The sequence below is a fragment of the Pteropus medius genome, unplaced genomic scaffold (genome assembly GCF_902729225.1).
Source record: "Pteropus medius unplaced genomic scaffold, Ma_sr-lr_union100, whole genome shotgun sequence".
NCBI classification, from domain to species: domain Eukaryota; kingdom Metazoa; phylum Chordata; class Mammalia; order Chiroptera; family Pteropodidae; genus Pteropus; species Pteropus medius.
In genome coordinates this window covers 12,082,536-12,100,385 of record NW_024340701.1, presented here as the reverse complement: position 1 = coordinate 12,100,385, position 17,850 = coordinate 12,082,536, and the positions used below count along the sequence as shown (strand labels likewise).

Sequence of the window (17,850 nt, the reverse complement as noted above, 5' to 3'; positions counted from 1 at the left end):
CACATAAGCACCTGGGGCACTTGTTAAAATGTACAAATCCCCAGGTACCACATGGAGATTTCTGTTTCTGTAGGCTTAAAACTAGAAGCCCTAGGAATCTGTGCTTTTAATAAATGATTCAGCTGATTTCAAGCTAGGTTAGAAAAAGTGGTTTACTAGGACTCTCTGAATGAGCTTACAAGGTAGGTATCGTGATTTCCATTTTACAGATAAGGAGAATGAGATTCAGAGAAGGAAAGGACATGCCCAAGATGACAGAACTTTTGTGTGGCAGAATCGAGGACTAGAAGTCACATTGTGACCCTACAGTGGGTATGCATGCCACTGCATTTAAATCTACCTGAGCCAGAGCTAGCTTCAAAAAATCCATTCCTTGGTGTCTTCATATGGCATCAACACCAGGAAATAGGGGTGTAGACTATCTAGCACCATCAGAGAGAACCAGGAAGGAAGTTAATGCCTGAGTTGAATTATACCCAAGAAAAAAGAGAAAAAAACAAGGTCCTCCTCCATCTGTAGTTCTAAATTTGAGTCCTCCAGGTTTACAGGAGAATGGGGGTGTTGCTGATTCTTACACTGTTAGCACTGCTTTAACTAATAGGTTCATTTAGCTAAAATGATGAAAACATTTATTTCGCTACTGCACAAAAGTCAAAAAAAAAAAAAAAAAACTACAGATAGGTCATTCCAGAAATAACTTCAGACAGTTGATGTCACACCAAAAGAAGAAGGTCTGAGATGAGATCTTCACCCACACACTCACCACCCCAGTGGTGATAGCAGTCTAAAGGTGACTAATTGCACCTTCTGGGGTCCAGTTCAGACCACTCCTCCAGAGCCTTCTCCCCAGAGAGGGGTGAGTACCTGACCTTTGCTGAGACCATCTGCATACACATGTGGATTCCTACTACCCTGAGATCTTTGACTAATAATCATTTCATTGGTGGTAGGGAAGGATAATCCACATGAAGAATGGTGTGCTTGTGAAGCATGTCCTCTGCTATCACCTTTCTGGAAGCCCATGCTGCTGAATTATCAAACTCTTATCATTTCTCTACAAGAAAAGGTCCAAATCATACAAAATTTGATAGAAAGAGCACAAGGAAAATGGTACTCCTATTCTCAGCTTCCCTTGAGTTTAAATAAAAAGGAAAATGGGGAGGATTTAGCCCTCTCTAAATGAGCTGCCTTTAAGATAAAAAAACACTGCCTCCCTAAATATATACATTTATTCTCTGGAAATGATCTCCCTCCGCATATATTTGTTCAGTACAGATTCTAAAACCAGTTTTCAAGATGAGAAGACCCCTCCTGCACTGCTACCCCCATTTTGTTCACCTCCTAAAATCTGAAGTCGGGATGACAATAGACATACATACTTTGAGATTTCATTTCCATCTATATATATATATATATATATATATATATATATATATGTCTTCTCATATATATTTGTCCATATATATAATACATATTACACATACGCGTGTGTGTCCATATGTGCATCCACTGTCGATTAAAGCAGCCACGATTTCACACTCAATGAGTATTTTTTAATTGACTCTGCCACGTAGCCCATACTTATTTATAACATTCATAATTTATTAAAAACTGTTGGCTTCAATATATATACCTCTAGACTCTGCAATGATTCAAGTACATTAACATAAAAAGCAAAATAGGTTCGTAACACACCCATCCCAATAAATTAGCTTCCTTAACAAATACATCTCTTACCTTCAGGGGCCAAAAAATATTTTTCTTTTACTCACTGTAAAAAGTGCCTTTGGAAAAACAGTTCGTTTCACAATGGACTGTTCACATCTCCTTCAAATGTGTCCAATTTCAATGACTGGCCTTCACCTTGGATACCCACATTCCAGGCCGCATAGGAACAATGGTGTTTGGGCACGTGTTGTGGAGGTAGAAGATGGATTCAAGATGTTTCAAGTATGCAAAATCGCATGCAGATGTACAAACAGTACATCCAGTCAAAGCAAGTTAAGAAAGCAATATATATACATCTGAGACATCCGAGAATGGATGAGCACAAATAATATCCAACTTGTAATTAACATACCGTGCTGTGACACCTGTTGCCTTCCACGATAAGAAGTCTGGGAGATCAAAGAAATGTCCCGCCTTATCCCAGCAAGTCTCTCTCAAGTTCTGCCAAATTAAATATATATTAGAATCAATTATGGGCTTTTTTTTTCTACCCCTCTCCTCTTTCAATAATGTCTCAAATTTTTCAAAACAAAAGCATAGCCAACAATACCCAATAAAACATCTGCTCAGGGGCTGAGGGGGCAATGATATAAAAGCAGTACCTATGTAGGAAAGAAAAATTGGCAATTATCAATCCTTCCAAAAATGACCACAATTCCCCTTTGATCCCTCTTTGCCAACCTGGAGGGGTAGGAAGCACATTCTGTGAAGGTATGTAATCCATCTTCCCAGGGAAGGGCTGGAGGATACATGTCAAGACATAATTAAGATTTCAAAGCAGAACAGCTATAAGCTGGGAAGAAAACGCACTAAGAAACTACTGCATAAAACAGAATTTATCCTTCCAAATAAAATTCTTCCTATGCCAACTGGATCCAAAGACAACAGGAAAGATGGTCCCTGCCCTCAAAGAACTTCCAATCTAAGCAAAAAGAATGGCACAGAATCAAGCTATTCTTGTAAATTGTTTAAACAATTATTTCTTCCCGTTGCTTCCACATACTGCCAATGTGGTTAGTTTTTCTTGCCCCTACGCTTTTTCTTCTCTCTGCTGATTCTGCCTGAAACATTCATTCCTCACCTGCCACCCTGTTCCCTCCAAGTCCATGTTGCCCTGCCCACTTTGGTTAACCCTATCCATCCTTCCCTGGAGAGGTCTTCCAGATCTCCTACTCAGATTAGGTCTGGCTGCCATACAACCCACAGTACCGCACAATTATGCATGTAATGTCTTTCTTTCCTGCTAGACTGTAAGCTCTACAAGGTAAAGGACCTTGTCAGTTTTATGATATCCCATGAGTGTCCCATCTCCTCCCCCTATACAAGACTGGACCCTTAGCTGGGGGGTGGAAACTACATGACTCCACTCCCCTTAACTAGACCAGGGATGAACATGTGACCTAACTGAGCCAATCATATCCCTTCTCCCAGGAATTTAGATTAAGGATCCAAGTGGAGTCATTTAACTTTGAATGGCTTGTGAATGGAACTGGAGGTGAGATAAACTTGGAAACTGTGGAGTGGCCATTTTCTGTACCTAGAGAAGGAGAACTTCACAAAGAAAAGAGTAAATCTGACAGAAACAGTAGCAAGGAAGGTTTCCTACCACCCAGGCAACTCTCCATGTCCTGGTTTCAACTGTCCCCTCCCCAGGAAGCCACAGCAATAAGGAAGGTATCATAAGCATGAGGGTATCTTTGGGACCCTGAGGGCAACCATGCAGAAGTTCCATAAGAGATATATTCCAATATATGCTAGAGGGAGACACATAGCAGGCACTCAATAAATATTTGTTGAACAACCAGACAAACTGCTCGGTTTCACCTTCCAATCTTTCCTGTGAGGAGTGCTTCAGACTTCATAACACATATTCCACAAGTGTTATCTCCTTAGAATGATACAAAACAGCTGGGTGTTGTTATATCTATTTTACAGATATGCAACTGGCCTTTATCTACATTTGCCCTCAAATCTATACGCTCTTCCTATTTCCTCCTTCCCTATCAGTACTATATGAACACAGACATCTATGCGCAGCAGAGGAACAGTTATCTGGTGCCATTAAAACAACTGTAACACCTAAAGCATTCTAATGTAAACAGCCTATTTTCTATTGTTGCTATTTGTTTAAATTCCTAAGCATTTGGATGAGAATTCACATCTAGAAAGGGCTAAACTTCTTTTTGAACACCCACACATTAATGTTAAACACAGCAAAACTTAAAGCTGACTAAACATAACTAACACAGTTATGGACTAGTAGTATCTTTATACACTAATAGGTCAAAATAAAAAAATGGTAGCCTTTGAAACTAGTATGTAAGTCAAACTACTAGTATGCCTTCTGGGTAGTCAGTCCCAAAACTCTCTTTCTATTTGCTTTGTGGAGTCAGTGATCAGTTCTCAGGGAGAGGGGGAAAAAAGGCTGCCTCCTTCTAAGGGCTCCAGAAATCAATCCAAGGCCAGTCACCAGAAATGAACCAATAAAACCAGAGCATCAACAACCAGTGCTTCCAGCCAAAACCGAACAATCTTCCAAATTCAGACAACAACTTCTGTTGGATCTTGTGTAGGGTCATTAAAGATCTTGCATAATAACAGCTTTCAGTCTGTGGCCATGTAGACATCTGCTGTGGACAATGGAACCCAAGCAAAATGTCTCAAAGAGAACCTCTTTGCCAAAAAGAGGTTTCGCTTCTTGCCAGAAAGACACATATTGGGGGTAAGGGCGCAAGGCAGCCAGGAGCGGCATTTCTTCTTGAGACCACTCCAGCGTCACTGACCAAAGCCAAGGACCCCAGTTTAACTTTTCTATAGGATGAAAAACCAGAAACAACATCTAATCAGAAGTATGAGATATCCTTAAGAATGCACGTGGTCTCAGAGAAGATAGCAGTATCCCTTGCTTTGTCTACAAAAGCAAAGTCTGGAGATTAGCCAGCAAAGGAAAGAGGGAAAAGTAAGACTCTGGATGAGAAGGAACATTCAGAGCTTGATCCCTTACTTCAAGATGCTCACTATCTGTGAGGATCCCATGTTGGTCTCATGCTGGGCTACATGATACACAAGTGCTCTGTCATCAAATGCCATATTGGCCCAAGGGCATATTAGCCCCAGTGGCTGAATTTTCAATCCAGTTCTGTGGGAAAATCTAACAGTATCCCCACTTCTGCAGCCAGTCTAGTCCCAGCCAAGGGCCTCAATCTTACTAAGACAAATGTATTCTTGTAACCAATGAGCATACATCAAGACACAGTAACTATCCTCTCATACTCCTCCACAGTTTACAAGAGTGTTCCCATGTGCCTCATCTCATTTGCTTCTCAGAGCGGTTCAGAGGTGTGCAGGCAATATACAATAGTCAAATACTAAGACGTAGAAACTGAGGTTCAGATGACAAGGGCTCAGCCCAATGTCACACAGGGTTTCTCGCTCTCAAGTGAGTGTTCTTTCCTCCCACTGTGAACAGTCACCAACTGAGACCCTCGATCTATCAGAGCTATGGGTTTTGGCCTTTGGAAGCATCATGAAGGAAGCTACTGGCATTCGTGTGTGTGTGCGCGCGCGCGCGCGCACGTATACCTTTAAGATTTTTTAAATTTATTTTTTTTTTATTTTATGTTAGTTTCGGGTATACGGTACAATGGTTAGACATTTACATAATTTATGAAGTGATCCCCCCAATTACTCTAGCACCCATCTGGCTATTGCCATTCTTTACAAGAGAAAACAACAACAAAAATTCCTCCCAAACGTATTTTACATATCTTTTAAAATTTCAGAGGTTTCACTTTCAATCCTGGAAAACTCACTTAACTTCTCTGTACCTAATGACAACTGCCCTGCACAAATGGTGGACGGATTAGAGAGCACCAAGCAGGTCCTAGACACATGCGGACTTCCGCTGTATCTCATTATGTGATAGCTGAATCCAGTCCAAAGTAGGAGCTCTCTATGCTGAATAAGTTAATTCTATCTCTCTAACCAAACACCTAACAAAAACTAGTCTTTTCAAGAAAAAAAGACATCAGTTGTGATTTGGGGTGTGTAACTTGGTCCTATATACTTCTGCATTCCAATAACACTCCCCTGAGCTAAGCTATCTCCCAGGCTTGAAACCAACCAAAGGAACAAGTCTTCACTTTTTAAAATCACCTATTACTTCATAAAACCACAGCATTTCTTGAGAGGAGGCTACTATTCAAAGGGCACACAGCTGTAGGTCTCACCAGAGGGTGGAGGTAGAGCAGTATATCCAAGATTCAAGGCCAGGCAGCAGCCACCCCAGTCTCATGGCAAGGAGATGTAGCTCTCTCCCTCTCCCTCTCACTGAGGTGTCCAAGGAGGCAGTGAAGTCTCTGCTGGCTTCTAGACGCTGAGGAACAGTGTAGGGAAAATGAAGCAGATACTACAGTGTATGTCAGGAGACACCAGGGTCTAGTAGTATGAGAATGTAGGGGTGACCAGTTCAGAAAGGGTCATCCAAATATTTTGTTATGTATTGCAAAGAGATTCTATCTGAGCTATCTGCTGCATATAGTGAATAAAAGGGAGGGAACGGAGCTCCCTGATTCTCCACCCAATAAATGATCCTGCCTGAACATTCTAAATACTCACGACGTTGTTTTCCAGCACAACCCATAAAATAAACCAAAACTTTATCCTCACTCTGCATTCAAGACTCCAAATTAGGGCACAGACTGATGGTCTAAAGAGGAAATATGTTTCAGGAAGAAACTTGATCCTCGATGTCATTCTTGAAAGAAAACACGATGCTGAAAACATGAGTGGGTCATAATCCCCAACCAGAAACTTCCCAGAATGAATGAAATGATTGTGTGTTTCAAACTCCCATCCACAGAAAAAAAGACCAAATACTGGAGATTTGAGTCAGACAAATATGCTGAGAGGTTAGTGTTACTAGAGGTATCTTTCTAAAAATGTAAAACTTACCATTACATTCCTTTATTTAAAATAGTTCTACAGTTCCTATTGGCCTAAAATCACATTTTTATCTCCTTGGCATGGCTCTCAGGACACTGAATTACCTGGCTCCAAGTTGGCCGTTATTTTTATAAATCATTCTGGGCTCATCTCCCATCACCCTTCTCCTCTCCCTCCCCACACTCTCACCTCATTTCTTTCACCCCACTAAATGCATTATGCTCTTTTTATATTTCCATGTCTCTGTTGAGGCTGATGCCGCTCCTTAACTTGCCCATTTTCTCCCATGATCAGACTTCTGCCTTTGGTTCAAATCCAGCTCAAATGTCACCTTTTCAGTGAATCCCTCCATCCCTTGCTGTATCCTAATTATATATTCATGTGCCTATATTCACTTCAAAATTATAAACTCCTGGAGGGCAAAAGACAGCTGACTCATGAAAAAAAAAAATGCAAAAAGTTTCAGGAGGTATAAAGAAATTTAATGTCAGAGCCTTTAAAAAGAGAAATTAAAACAAAACTGGAGAAAAAGATGTGTGCAAAGGAAAAGGTAATTAATAAGATGATATATGACAATAACGTTATGAGCCTGATACCAAGGTTTGGTGAGTCAGCCTCATAACTTTATCACAATATTTTGAGTGTGGCTATATAGCTGCCTCTAATGAGTAATCACACTCAGGGTTTAAAGGAAAGAAAGGGCTCTGGGGCCAACATGGCTAGAAAAAGCCTTCATGGGAGAGAGATATGAGCTGAAACCAAAAGTTCAAGTAGAGTATATATCTATGCTTCTATGGAGAACAGCACCCATGAAGCAAAAACCTGAAATTACAGATAAGATTACCCCCATTAGAGAATCTGTTTCACTGTATCTTCATAGAATTAATTTGTAAAATGAAATAATTGCATTGTATAATTTAAATTCTTTAATTTTCAAGAACTGGATCTATAGCTGCATCGTCCCCACTCCCTCCTCCCCTGGAGCTCTACTGTTTCACAGAAAGGTAAATATATAATCCACACTAGAGCTGATTTCCCAACCATGAAAATGTTATCATTTACATGAAAGCAGATCGTATTCAGCAAAGCTTACTTTGCCCAGGAATGTGATACCACCACACAAATTAGGAAAACAAAGTTTTGGTATGTGGGCTCTAAGTACAGTTGGAGTCAGGCAGACCTGAGTTTAATTACTGTCCTCACCACTTCCCAGCTGTGTAGCTTTAGGCAAATTAATTTCTCTAAGCTCTGGTTTCCTCAAATGCCATATTACTAGCATCTACCTCAAAGGAATATTTTGAGAACTAAATGAAGTAATGTAGAGTGCCTGATAAGTCAACGAGTTTCACTCTGATTACTGCTATGACATGCATGATCTCATCTGATCTGTATAATTCTTTAAGGCAGGAAAGCTATGAAATTATAACCCTCTCCTTGCAGGTTAAGAAACTAAAGCCCCGAAAGGGACCACACCATGACTATCCCAAGGTTACGCGACAGGTAAGTGTAAAGATAGACTAACATGTAGATCAATACAGTGGTAGTTCAGGTGGCCACCTCCCTAAAGCATAACAAAATGCAGAAGTGCCAGGAAGAAAGGAAAAGGATGTCACTGTGACCTAGACAACACAATTGCTTGTGGGTGACATTGTCTATGGAAGGGATGGAAGGAGAGAAAGAGGGAGAGAAACATGGAAAGAGAAGGGAAGGGAGGGAGTCCTAATATGAAGAGAAGGCTTTGGGATGGGTAAGAAGGTCTTGGAACAGATCTGAATAAAAAGTAGATGTGGACAAATAGAGAAGTGAAGAGGTCTTTCTTAATACCTCATTCTGGATCCCTTCGCACCCTTGTCATTGCTTTTGTTTCCTTCTTAAGCTTCTTTCCTCAGTTGTCCATTAAATGTGGATGCTATGAGTTCTTGCCTGATCCAAGTGCTCTTCTCACTGTTCACATGCTTCCTGGACAATCTCAATCATTCCCTTGGTTCTGACCAATTGCAAGTTGAATAACATGCCACATCTCAAATTCCCAAATTCCTCTCTGACACATATTTCCTGGATGTCCCATTGCACCTCTGGCTCAACATGTCCAAAACAGAATCTGTTATCTTCCCCCAAAAGTTTTCCTCCTCCTTGATTTTCTACATCAATTGATCCAGTTACCTAGGGAGTCACCTTCTCCTTCTTTCTCATTCCTTACATCCAATCATCTATCTAATTTAAATTCCCAGTTAATACATGAAGAGGTTCCACTCTTTCACCCCTGTATTAGAGTTCACCAAGGAAGTAGATACAATAGTGTGTGTATGTATATATATATACATACACACATATACATACATTTACACACACAGTTGACCCTTGAACAATGCAGGGGTTGGGGTGCTGAACTTCCATGCCATCAAAAGCCCATGTATAACTCTTGACTCCCCAAAAACTTAACTACATTTGTCCCTCAGTATCCATGGGGGATTGGTTCCAGGAACCCACGTGATACCAAACTCCACAGATACTCAAGTTATTTATATAAAATGGCACAGAACGATGTGTACAGTCGGCCCTCAGCATCCACAGCTTTCCATGTGTGGATCAAAAATACCGTCTTTGAACCACAGTTGGTTGAATTCACAGACGCCAACCCCACGGATATGGAGGGCTGACTGCATATTTACTGAAAAAAAAATCTGCATGTAAGTGGACTTGTACAGTTCAAACCCATGTTGCTCAAGGGCCAACTGTATGTATAAAATCCCTCATATATATGAAATCTCTTCACATACAGATATGAAGAGATCTATTATAAGGATTGGCTCACACAATTATAGAGCCTGAGAAGTCCCAACATCAGCAGTTAGCAAGCTGGAAACCCAGAAATTCCAGTCTGAGTCCAAAGCCTGAGAATCAGGAGAACTGATGATGTAATTTCTAGTCTGAAGGCCAACAGGCTCAAGACCGGAGAAAAGATGATATTTCAGTTCAAGTCTGAGGGCAGGAAAAGACTGATGTCCCAGTCCAGTCCAGGGCAGTCAGGCAGGAGGAACTCCCTCTTACTCAGCCTTTTTATTCTACACAGGTGTTTAACTGATTAAATGGGGCCTACCCATCCTGGGGAGGGCAGTCGGTCTTACTCTGTTTACCAATTCAAATGTTAATCTCATCCAGAAATACCCTTGCAGAAAGACTCAGAATAACGTTTGACCAAATGTCTGAACACCATGTGGCCCAGTCAAGTTGACACATAAAATTAACCATCACACCCATACCTTCACTATCTTATTTCCAAACCACCTTATTGTCACCTGGATTGCTGCTCTGACCTATGTTACACTACAAAAATGGCCATAATTCTTCCTCTTCCTGTATTCATGCCCTTTGCAATATGCCTCTGTAGTTCTTCCTATGAAGAGGTGAAACTATTTCTCCACCACCTGAATTGGGGCTGGACTTATACCTTGCTTTGATCAGTGGAACGAAGCAGAAGTGGCACTGTGCTGTTTCTCGGTTGAGGTCTTATAAGACTTTGCTCTTGTCTTCTTGGAATGGAATGCTGCCATGTGAGACAGCTCAGGCTGGCCTGCTGGTGGATAAGAAATGAATCACTGCAGCTAAGGCTCAGGACAGGCGAGAGAGCTGAGCAAAGCCAAGATCAGCAAACCCTAACCAGCAGTCCTCCACGGACTCCTAAATGAATTCAGTAGAAACCAGAAAAAGCATCTTTCTGAGCAACCTGCACAATGAGCAACCTGCATAATTATGAGGTAAGTAAATGGTTGTTTTTAACACTACTAAGTTTTTGAGGTGGTTTGTTATACAGCAAAGCTAACTGATACAGCTCCTAACTTTTTAATCTTGCCCCTTCAATTCCCGCCCTCCAAACAGCTAATTAAAATACAGTGGGCTATATAAAATGTAAATTTCACTATCTAAATAACTCATTAATTCAGTAAGTATTTATTTGGTATCCTCTACATGTCAGGTACTGCGTTCAGTGCTAAGGAAAACAGCAAATAACAGACACAGCTGCCACCCACAGGAAGCTTTCAATCTAGTATACTTTGTGCCTTTCAAAGTTTTCTAATACTTTTGTAGTGAAAGAGCAAATTCATTAACATGACATGCGATCTATGTCTTACTCACCACTCTGATCACTCTGAGATACTTCACTAGATCACCCACAAACGTTGTGCTTTTTCTCACCATTGTATCTTTACGCATAGTGCACTCTATCTGAAATACCCTCCCTCTTCCACCTGGCCAACAAGTATTCATCATTTAGGACTCAAGTGTTAGACTCATTTCATGAAATCTTCCCTGATTCCCTTGAGTTAGGTGCCTCTACAGTGTGCCCCCATAATATTCTGTGAATATCCCTACACGGCACTTCTCATCATCTGTTCATGTGCCTATCTCCCTCACTAGACTGAAAGCTTCTAAGAGGCAAGGACTGTATTTTTTTCAATCTCTCTATTCCTAGGACCTAGCATCGTATCTGATATATAGATGATGAATAACATTAGCTGAATGAATGAATAAATAAATGAATGAGCAGAGATGTACAAGCCAAATAGAAGTTTGTGGAAATGGAAATAAGGAATGAATGGATAAATAAATGAGGTTGTGAAACTGTCCCGGTTTCTCTTTTCTCATTCAAGTAATGGCTTTTCACAGTCTGTCTTAGGAGCAGAGACATATTCTAGCCAAGCCAGACTGCCAGGAAGATAAATTTCTCTTCTTGGGGTGAACAGGTCCTTTGGAGAAGTTTCACTTTAATTGGAAAATGGATTCATTCACTTCCTGGCTTGGGCTCCTGGGTCAGTGCAGCACCATGCTGAATGGCTGCCAAGCACCACTGGAGAGGGGGCTGCAGCGGGAAAGGCACTCCATCAAACGTCAAGTGCTCTGGGACATCTGAGGACAACCTGGTGTCAGATCCAGGCTGGCTCACATGGATGCCCTCTCCTCTTTCTTCCCCAAATGTCCTTCAACCCAAACTTTACTTATCCCCAACCCATAAAGGATGAGTATACTTTACTGCTACACTTAAGATTTCTTTGGGGCTGATTTGGGTAGATATATCCTTCCTTGTTCATTTATATCACTGTTGCATAATTCCACTGTCATTTCTTAAGGGCACAGACAAGTGCCATAACTGAGAAATCCCTTCCCTACTCAACGTGTAGACAATCAGAATTTCATAAACTCTTCCTTTTAAGAGATGCCAAATAGTCCAACATCACAGAAAACATCCCTTCTAGGAATATTACTTGTATCTCCTGCAAAGGGTCCTTGTGGAGAGCACTCCACTATAAGGTTATTTTGACCGAGCTCTGGGCTTCCTTGTTAGCCTCACATCTCAATACCCTCACCTATCGGCACCCCCACGGTCCCTGAGTCTCCACATGGATTGATGCAATTCTAGTAACGCAACAGGCTGCTCTACACCGAAGTGACACTGCACATTCTGCTGCCTCTTCTCCAGAGCCACACTGCAAGGGTGCATATCCTGACCCTACTGCCTCATAACCATGCGGCCTTGGAAAAGCTATTTAACTGCTCTTCACTTCAATTTACTTGTCCTGTATTTACAGAGAACAACAATACTACCTATACCACAGAGTTGCTGAAGGAACAAATGACCAAATGTATGTGAAGTGTTTAGAACATTTCACACACAGTAAGCACTTCTTAAATAATCGTTCTCATTATTAGTTAGAATGTCAGTTCCACCACCTGTTTCCATTTTCGGCAAGGAGCAGGAGCTTTGGAGACTAACAAACCTTAGTTCAAAGCGCGGTTATCTCACTTGTTAGTTGTGTCACTTTTGGCCAGTAAGTCATCTAATTATCGATGGGTTTCACTTTGCTCATTTACGACATTTAACTCATAGAATTGTTAGCAGGATTCCACTAAGTGAGGTTGTACATGTTAATGTGCCCGGCCTGACACATCCCAATAAATGTTAGTTTCGTTCACATCCTTGCTCTTCTCAAATTATATGGAGGCCTATCTATCTCCTTACTAGCCTCCTAGCTCTTTTTAGAAAGGGGCTATGGTTTATTCATCAGTATCCCTAGAGTTAACATGAAATAACTATTTCTCAAATGAAATATTTATTGACATGAGATGATTTGTCTGTCAGTCCTGGGTTGTGGCCAGATATGCGCTAGGCGCTTTAAAAAAGGCAACAAAGTACTGGTCCCAATTCTCAGGGTGCTTACTGGCTAGGTGGAGCAAGGAGTCTGCATATGTAGCACTCAGCAGCAATGTATAAATAGTACAGAATAACTCAAGTTCTAAAATATCTGATTTATAAACTAAGAATGCAGCAGTCATGAAGGAGAGACACTGCCGTGGGCAGGCGGTAGAGGAAAGGTATACTGAAGAGGGAGTGTCTGGCCTTGTGGAAGAAAGGCAAAGACCAAGGAAGATGGGATGGAGGGGAGTCCAAGCTGGGGGCACTGCCTGAGCAAAAGTGCAAGAAGTATTAACTGCATTCCTGGCGATGGAAAAGGAACCCTGAGAAAGTCGGCCTGAGAGATGTGTGCTCGAGCGTAGTAAGGGGTAAATCTGGATGTGTATTAGACACTCAGGTCAGAAGAGAAGGCAGCCACCATCAATCCTGAACAGGGGGTTGTTTGTGAATCCAGTTTTAGGAAAGTTAGGACAGCAACAACATGGTGAAAGTCTGGAGGAAAAAAGAGATAGGAGGCAGAAGAACCAGTTTCCATGTACATTTCTGACAGAAAGAGGAGAAAGAGTTTAGGAGAAGGAAGGAAGGAAGGAAGGGAGGGAGGGAGGGAGAGAGGGAGGGAGGAGGAGGGGAGGAGGGAGGAGGGAAGAGGAGGAGGAGGAGGGGAGGAGAGGAGGAGGAGGGAGGGGAGGAAGAGGAGGGAGGAGGGGAGGAGGAGTGGAAGCTGGTGCTGAGGAGGGAGGAGGAAGAAGAAAGGAAAATGGAGGCAAAAGGTAAGATAAGCGAGAATGAAAATGTAACAAGAACAATTTAGAAGAGGACAAAGGAGATGTAAATAAAGACAAGAGCAAAAGATGGGCAAAAAGAAAAACAAAATGGAGTGAAAAGAAAGAATAGGTTAAACATGAGAAATGAATAAAATGAGAAAGACAGAAAAAGACAGAAAAAAATAGGAAAATGAAAAAGATGTGTGGAAAACAACAGGAGGACCATGACAATGTCCCCGATGAGATAAAACATGGAGAAGGGTAGAAGCCAAAGCCCCGCTCTCGTTCTGCAGTCTCTCCTCTGGGTGAATGAGGTCATGGCTGATGTCACTGCCTCTGAGTCACACGCCCACCGAAGGAGAGGTGGAAAGAGCCCTGCCTGGTGTTCCGTCCCACCCTCTTGACAAGAGGGGTTAGTTTGCAGCTTTGTTCTCTGGGGCACTGTCTAGCCCCGTCCCAAGATGACTGATAAGAGGAGAGTTTCTCCTGCCCGGAGAGGACACTGCAGCTCCCTGAACACTTGGAGCTCAGCTTCACTGAGTTTGCAGGTCCACGTCCTTGAGATGAGAGAGTTAGAAAAGGTGTGGCAAACAGCTTCTGGCTTTTCTCTGACTATAACTAGAATAAACTGGCTCCATCTCACCAGGTCCAAAAGGAAATTCCCATTATGAATAGCAGTCCTGAGCATACAACAGGGACTCAAGCATGCTTTTTGACTGACTCATTGAACTACTTTCTCACATTCTATGCTCTCATCCTACTGTATCTGCAGCCCCACAGAGGTCTTGTTTTCTCAGACTGCCAGACCTTTCCCCATGTTATTCCATCTATGCAGTCTGCCTTTTGCAAGCCGCCCCACCCCAGTGCTTAGCTAACTCCAATCCACCCTTCAGCCCCCAGCCTATATAACACCTCCTCTGGACTCCTCTACTTTAACTGGGGTCTATTTCCACAGTGACTTAAATGTCCATTCCTCTTACAGTGCACTGTGACTGTCAGTCCCTCTTCTAGAATATAAGCACCTTGAAGACAGGGACTGTTCTATATACTGCTCTATTATCAGCGGTTAACAAAATAGCTGGAATAAAATAAATTTTCAATAAATATATGTTGAATGAGTGAATGCCCTTGATGAAATATGGCAGAAACTCATTGGCATCATACTATTTTTAGACCACTTCTAAAACATATTTATATTCTTACAGTCATCATCCTGAGAATATTTGCTGTTGAAGACAATACCCTATAACTTAGTAACAATAGTGCACATGAAATTGTTCTGGAAACATTAGCTTGGGGCACCTGAGGATGGATTCACCCTCTCCCTGACTCCTCTGCTCCCCCAATCCTTGGGCTGTGAGGAGTTATGGAAAGAACACAGGCTTGAGTTAGATCTGAGTTAGATCCCCAGCTGTACCACTCATCAGCTGCATAAACTGAACCTCTTCCAGCCTGTTCCCTCCTGCTCAAACAGGAATAATAATACCTGCTCCTTAAGTTGTCTGTAAAGCTTAAGCACAGTTTTAAAAACATGCCTACCCCAAAACAGTGTGAATTTAATTTCCTTTCATTTTTGGCTTCCTTAACTGAATATAGATATATGAAAAATAGACCTTACTAATTTTCTTTCCAAAAGTCACCTTCTGCCAGAACCATCGTCTGAAAATACATCACTACCACCAGTGCTCTACAACTTACCAAATGCTTTCTGATGCATAATATTCATCAACACCATTTTATAGACAGGACCTAAGGCCCCAAAATGAAGTGAATTGCTCAATATCACGCAGATAATAAGTGCAAAACCTAGGGTGAAACCCTGGCCACTTGAATTCCAAACCCAATACTCCTTCACCACTGTCCAGTTGCTACTTCTCAGGACATGGGAGGTGCTGGATAAATACTTGCACAGTGATTCACTCTCTTTCTCAGGTCCATGGGCTTGTCTCTGACCCTTAGCCAAAGCCAGACCACATGGCCTCAGGCCAAGACAACTGCAGGAGGCTTCACTCTGGTCTTGATTCTCTTCCCATCTGTCTTAGGTCCACAGAATGCCAGCACTGAAGGAAAACTTCAGGAGTCAGGGAGACCAGGGATTCCCAAATGCTAAACCATGGCCTGGTGCTAGCCTCTGACCAATAATTTTCACTATTCAGTGGTAAAGCAATAATAATAAAAATAACATGAGGGAAAATGAAATCCTTATTATTAATATTATGCATAATTAATTGATAAAAAGATCTTATTTTCTAATTGCTTGCTTTGCTTTGCTTGGGCAACTTCCAAGACTCTATCCATGTAGCATTACTGAGAGAAAATGTCTATCTGTGCCACAGTTCAGATCCTTTAGCAAAGCCCTAATGAGAGACAGAGGCCAGGGAGGGCAGAGCCACTTACTCAGCCAGCTAATTCCCTCTGAACACTCCCAATTCTTGCATTTTTGAGCCAGAAGACACTGACTGTTGAAATTACAAAGACTAGGATTCAGACTAAAAAGCAGCTTTTTGAGAGGGTTTGGTGTAGGTATTGATAAGGCTATAAGAGATGCGACTTTGTCACCCACAAGTTTTACCTAATTCATAGCCTGTCCAAATAGGAAGGATTCAGAGAGACATGGGCTTTTATGGGAATCCCTGAATCACTTTATCACTCAACTAGTAGACTGGCCACAGCTTGATACAGAGACAAGCCTCGAGTAAGGTCTTGGCTGCAGAACTACTTCTAGGATTTCTGGGTTCGGGAGAAGTAAGGAACTAGTTGAATCATTTAATCTTTTTTATTTTTTATTTTTTTGAACTACAAACATTTAAGGTGAACACAAAGGGGAGGAAGAGGCTCTTTAAGAGGTAACTCTAATGTGCTGGAGCATAGACAAAAGAGAATGGGTTCGAATTTATGTATCTCAGATACACAAATCTTAGATCTCACCCAGTCTCTTTAATTGTGAGTCTAACTTAGTAAGCTTTGATAACTTTTTATTCTAGAGTTTATATTTATTTTAAAGAGTTACATCAGACAAATATGTAATCTGGGGTTTAAAACTTAAACTATGAGAACTAGCTCTCTCTACTTAGGTGCCTCATATGTAGAGTAGACAGGGGGACCTCGTCTGATAAAGGCTAGAATTTGACCAGCGAACCTTTACAACTTCTTTTTAAATCCATTTCCTGGAGTTAGAAAACCCAGGTTTGTATCCCAACACTGCCAGAAGTAACAGAGTCAGTAAGCAGTAATCAATTTAACACCCCCCATTCTCAGCTTCTTTATCTGCAAAGTGATAACTTCTACCTCACAGGATTTTCTTAAGAATTAAATGAGATAACAGACTTAAAAGCACATGGTAGATATTTAATAAATTCTAGTACAAGTGTTGATGATGTTTGTAAATAGCAATCAAAAAGGGTCAGTATCAAAAAACAGAACTTAGTAAATATCTCAGAACGGTAATAGATCTTTAACATCTCATACTTTTACAAGTGTAATGATGTCTCAGCTTCCTACAAACACTTAAGGTGGGTTGGTGGATAGAGAGAGAGACAGATAGATGGATATATATGTGATAAAGGAAGTACAATAAAATGTTAATGACAGATCCAGGTGATGGTTCTTAGTGTTGACTATAAAATTCTTTCCACTTTACTGTATTCTTGAAAATTTTGATAATAAAATGTGGGAAAATGTGCCTTTCACAGCCTCTTGCATTTGGTCCTAGACTTGAGTGCTCCTTGAGAAAAAGGATACTCTTGGCTTCTGCCTCGCCTTCCAGGCACTATGCCTTCTACATAGCACTTACTATACAACTTTTCTTCACTAATTAAATGAATATATCCCTACAATAGCAAAACAGTTATTTTCATTTTGAAGATAACGAAACAAAAAAAAAAAAAAAAGAGTAAAATCAACCCATATGTTCAGAGAAATGAGATTTACTTACCCTGCCAGAAGAATCCCATCTTGCAACTTTTCTGACTTCTGGCTTGTTTCCCCCCTTGCCACAATCAACATCTATCTACTCTAGGCATTCACATAGCTAAGGTGACAGTTCACCTCAAGGAGGTCAATTATGCTAATAAGTTCCTTTGCCATGACACACACCGAATGCATTGTCTTTTTCAGTGTTTTTTCTAAAGACAATATTTCCCTCCAGTAGGTGTGACCTCCATTTTAGCCATTGTGAAAAAAAGAATTTTGTTCAATTTTTGTTTTATATCAAATCATATC

General features: G+C 41.2%; 1 protein-coding gene across 7 annotated transcripts in view; it reads right to left on the bottom strand.

Annotated features, from left to right (window-relative positions):
• FGGY (FGGY carbohydrate kinase domain containing) overlaps positions 1–17,850 on the bottom strand; it is a 364,704-nt gene that overhangs the window by 300,851 nt on the left and 46,003 nt on the right. For 6 of the 7 annotated variants that reach the window (XM_039887657.1, XM_039887684.1, XM_039887635.1 and 3 more), the window contains one exon: positions 2,081–2,169. In XM_039887657.1, coding sequence (XP_039743591.1) covers positions 2,081–2,169 — 89 coding nt within the window. Of the gene's footprint in view, positions 1–2,080; positions 2,170–17,563; positions 17,684–17,850 lie in introns of those variants that run through there. The other variant, XM_039887694.1, reaches the window with a different exon arrangement.